The 3,760-nt window shown below is 41.9% G+C and overlaps 1 protein-coding gene across 2 annotated transcripts in view; it reads left to right on the top strand.

Moving 5' to 3' along the window:
• Positions 1-267: 267 nt before the first annotated feature.
• Positions 268-3,760, top strand: part of LOC107082808 (plakophilin-4-like) — a 64,186-nt gene continuing 60,693 nt past the window's right edge. For both annotated transcript variants that reach the window (XM_015371675.1, XM_015371674.1), the window contains exons 1-2: positions 268-706; positions 1,206-1,388. In XM_015371675.1, coding sequence (XP_015227161.1) covers positions 1,257-1,388 — 132 coding nt within the window. In that variant the 5' untranslated portion in view covers positions 268-706; positions 1,206-1,256. The remainder of the gene's footprint in view (positions 707-1,205; positions 1,389-3,760) is intronic.

The raw sequence follows: 3,760 nt of genomic DNA, 5'->3' as shown, positions 1-3,760 counted from the left end.
GAGTCAATCTGGTACCTACAACGGCATGAAAAATCATCACAAAACATAGAGAAAAATATGTTTTGTGAAATATAAGAAATATAAGAAAGGGAGAAAACCTAGAACTAATAATGGATGTCTATTCTATTAACATTTCTCTATCTGTATAATGGGTCCCCTGCCTGTCTTTGCCTAGGGCCCCAGATTTCCTAAATCCGCCCCTGCTCTCACACACACACTAAGCTCTGCAGGCTGCATCCTTCCTCTCCACCGGAGAGCTCTGCAAGGAGCTGCCGCTGCTGAACGGCTCCAGCCGCGGCTCCTCATCGATCTTCCGATCGGAAATAATCCATAGCCGCATGGTGACGTCACGCCGCTGATGCTCAGCGCCCGTGGCAGGGTGCAGCCGGGACGCCAGGAAGCGTTTGACCCCTCCGAAACGCGCATACGGGATTAATTGGACGCAAACAAAGGCAAAGGGGGAATCATAATTGCAAGGAGAAGCGCGAGGACGCGCACGCGGCTGTTTGCTTGTTTGTGACGTCGGCGCGCGCGGCAATGGAGTAGCTGTCACGGCCGCTTTGCAGGGAGAGGATGGATGCGGACTGAGCCAGCTGTGGCCTGCTCCTATCAGCAACATCTGGCCGGGGAGTCGCGCGCAGCGGCGGGCGGGGAGCGTCGCTGGCTCTGGTTCTCTGAGGCGGTGTGACCTCGTCCTTGGCTGCCGGTTAGTGGATGATGGGATGGGGGTGCAAGGATCACAATCAGGCTGCACGTTTTATCATAACGGGGGGTCGCATGCACCTCATGCATGGTGCATGTTCACCTGTAAACACGCTTGGCTCCAGTGTTTTATGGAGACCTGAGATATAGAGAGGAAGGATGCAGCCCTCAGTGTGTGTGTGTGTGTGTGTGTGTGTGTGTGTGTGAGCGTGCACAGCACCTGTGCAGAAATCTGCAGCTGCATGACCAAATGATGAGGGGTTAAATCCTCCTGAATGACCTGATCATTCAAAAAAATCATATGCTTGAGAAAATATCTTCTATCTAGTTGAAAAAAAAAGCCCAATCATAGGAAACAATAATTTATTGGTGGAATACCATAGAGTCTGAGATATTTCAGCAGCTCAGAGGGAGAATCCCTGCAATTAAAACCAACAATGATTACTGTAAGTGATGTCAGCATGATTATGGAAGCATTAAACCATATCCTGACCATCCTGCAGGGTCAGAGAAGGAGCGTGCAGCAGCCAGACAGATCTGTGGACGTGGAGGATATGGAGGAAGTTGATGCAGGAGGGGAAGGGCCCATGGTGGTCAGAGAAGGGCCAAGCCGTCAAGGCCGCCAGTGTGAGTCCAGCGCCGCCACACCAACCACCAACAACCTCCTGGCTTCTGTTAAAGAGCAGGTAAGTTCCTGCAGTCGCCCCCTCTGTGGCTTCACTGCCATGCCTTTCTTCATTTTCAGTGCAAACATTTCGCTTATTTGGGAAACCTGCTCTCATTGACACAGTTTGAACATCTTCTCCGATCCCTTATGGTGCAAAATAGCTTGTATTTTACACTATACTGCTAATTTTTGCAATAATTTATTTTTTTGTTACAAGAGACTATGCATACAGTGCTGGATGTTTGTTTGGTTCTAATTGACTTTTTTATTATTATCTTTGTTTTCTAATCATTTTACACACCAATGGTTTCTGTTATCTTTTTTGGAGGGGCATCATCAGGCGTATTGTTGATTTAAATCTTTCAGTCATGCCAGGTTTGTTTTAGCCAAATGAAAGGGTGGAAAGACAGTTGAATGTGTTGGCAAAATAGCCAGATAAATGACGACAGCAATGACATCACGATGGAAAGAAACATACAAAAAAAAGCATCAATGTCATTATTAGAGCTATTGTTGTTTTCCATCAATCTTAGATGGGCTATATGGTCATTTTCTGAAAACAAGTGAAGAAATCACCTTATTAACTGTCAGACACGGTGGTGAGTGATGGTGATGTGGGCTTGTTTTTGCAGCTGTGGGTCCTGGAAAGCTTGCTGACATTAATGGGCGATTCTTTGACTAAACTGCTCTTTTTATACCAGTTATGTTTCTTAAAGGTCACATCTTGGACTTAACTTTGTGGCCATTATGAAGCTCAGTTTGGCTACTACCTTTGCATCTTAAGAGATTTAAGGCGACTTAAGTTTGTAAAGTTAATCTCAGTATCAGTTTATACACATTGAATATAATATGTTTGGATATTTCAGCTGATTTCTTGCTGTTTTCTATTTTTTAATTAACCATCAATCCCCATTCCTGTTGCTTTGGAAGTCTAGACAAGTTTCAGGCAGTTTTATCTGTGCTTGTAACTCAAGTCACCCAAGTTTATACAGTAAATCCAGGGGATTATCTCCAGATGAGGATGAAATTTAAGCTGAGTCACACAGATCTAGACCTAAAATTCTATTAAAAGCTTCATTAATTATTTCAACTTCCATATTTTCAGCACCAAGGAAAAAATGAAGTGGTGCTAAAAAAAAAACATGCAGTGTGCTCAGCTATGTTGCTCAAACAGATTCAAATTGAACCAGTTCAGAAGGAGATATTTCTTGTTTACCAACAAACTTGCAGGAAATTCTTCCAAATGTATTTTTCCAAATATTTCAAACCAGGTTTTTTTTTAATGGTATGAACTTTTATGATTTGCTGCTGATTCTCCCTGAAATGCCTTTGATCTGCAGGAAAACAACAATATGAACCTGTGAAGACAGTCTCCGTCTGTCTCCCTGTCCCTGCTGTTATGTTTGATGCTGATTTATATCCTGTCAGCATGGGAGTCTTTCTGTTCTCATCCTCTTAATTATACCTGGACAGTAGCCACGTTCTCTGCTCGCTCCCTGGGTGTTCAGTTCTGAATCAGACGTGCTGCTATTTAAAGGCTTATGATGTCTAAGGAAGGAGGTTCAGATCCAATGTTTAATCTGCACCTAAATCTAAGGAAGAGGCTATTTGACAGCCTTAATGTTATATTTGGTGCATCAATAACGAACATTTTCTGCGTTTGCATCCTTTATATTCCATTTTAGAGATTCTGCATGATAGGATTTTTTTTTTCCTTTTTAAAACTCCAAAATGTGCCCCTGATGATGCTCTGCAGTACAGTAGCTGTCAATATAGGCCTAGTTGAAGACATGTTACTCTTCCTGTTGACCAGATGAAATATGATCCAGTGACACTGAATGGAATGATGTGTGCAGAAGGGTTAAGTCAAGGGCACTTCTTTCACTTATGATTGAACTCAGAGATTTTATATCAGTGGGGATTGTTATACTGCATAAAACGTACAAACATTTCCTGTACTTAGTTTGTGTTGCTAATAGCTCTATTGTCCGTGTTGCTAATGGATTGTTGAGTTTTTAAAAATAAAACTGGAAAAACAACATGCACAGCACTAAAGGGAAAGCTGAATTAGGAATTATCTGACTTTGTCTCCAGAAGCTGGAGAATTTATCTTTCAACGAGACAATATTTCAATGCTTATGTAACAGCTGTAGATCTAATCCCATTTTTGCTATTTGCTCCTACTCTTCTTATATAGCTCCTTTTTCGTTGGTTTTAAAAATGCATTAGAAAGTGGATTTTAATACAGATTTTTCTGGAAATTTTCATTTTTCCTGGGGCCTTACTTTCATAGGTAGAAAGACCCGGGGTATCGTTTAAAGAAATACTGCACTGCAAAAAATAGAAATCTCAATAAGTTATTTTTTCTTAAAATAAGTGTGTTTTTCCTTG

Source organism: Cyprinodon variegatus, unplaced genomic scaffold (genome assembly GCF_000732505.1).
Source record: "Cyprinodon variegatus isolate N-32 unplaced genomic scaffold, C_variegatus-1.0 Scaffold63, whole genome shotgun sequence".
Taxonomy (NCBI): domain Eukaryota; kingdom Metazoa; phylum Chordata; class Actinopteri; order Cyprinodontiformes; family Cyprinodontidae; genus Cyprinodon; species Cyprinodon variegatus.
This window is presented reverse-complemented; position numbering and strand designations above follow the sequence as displayed.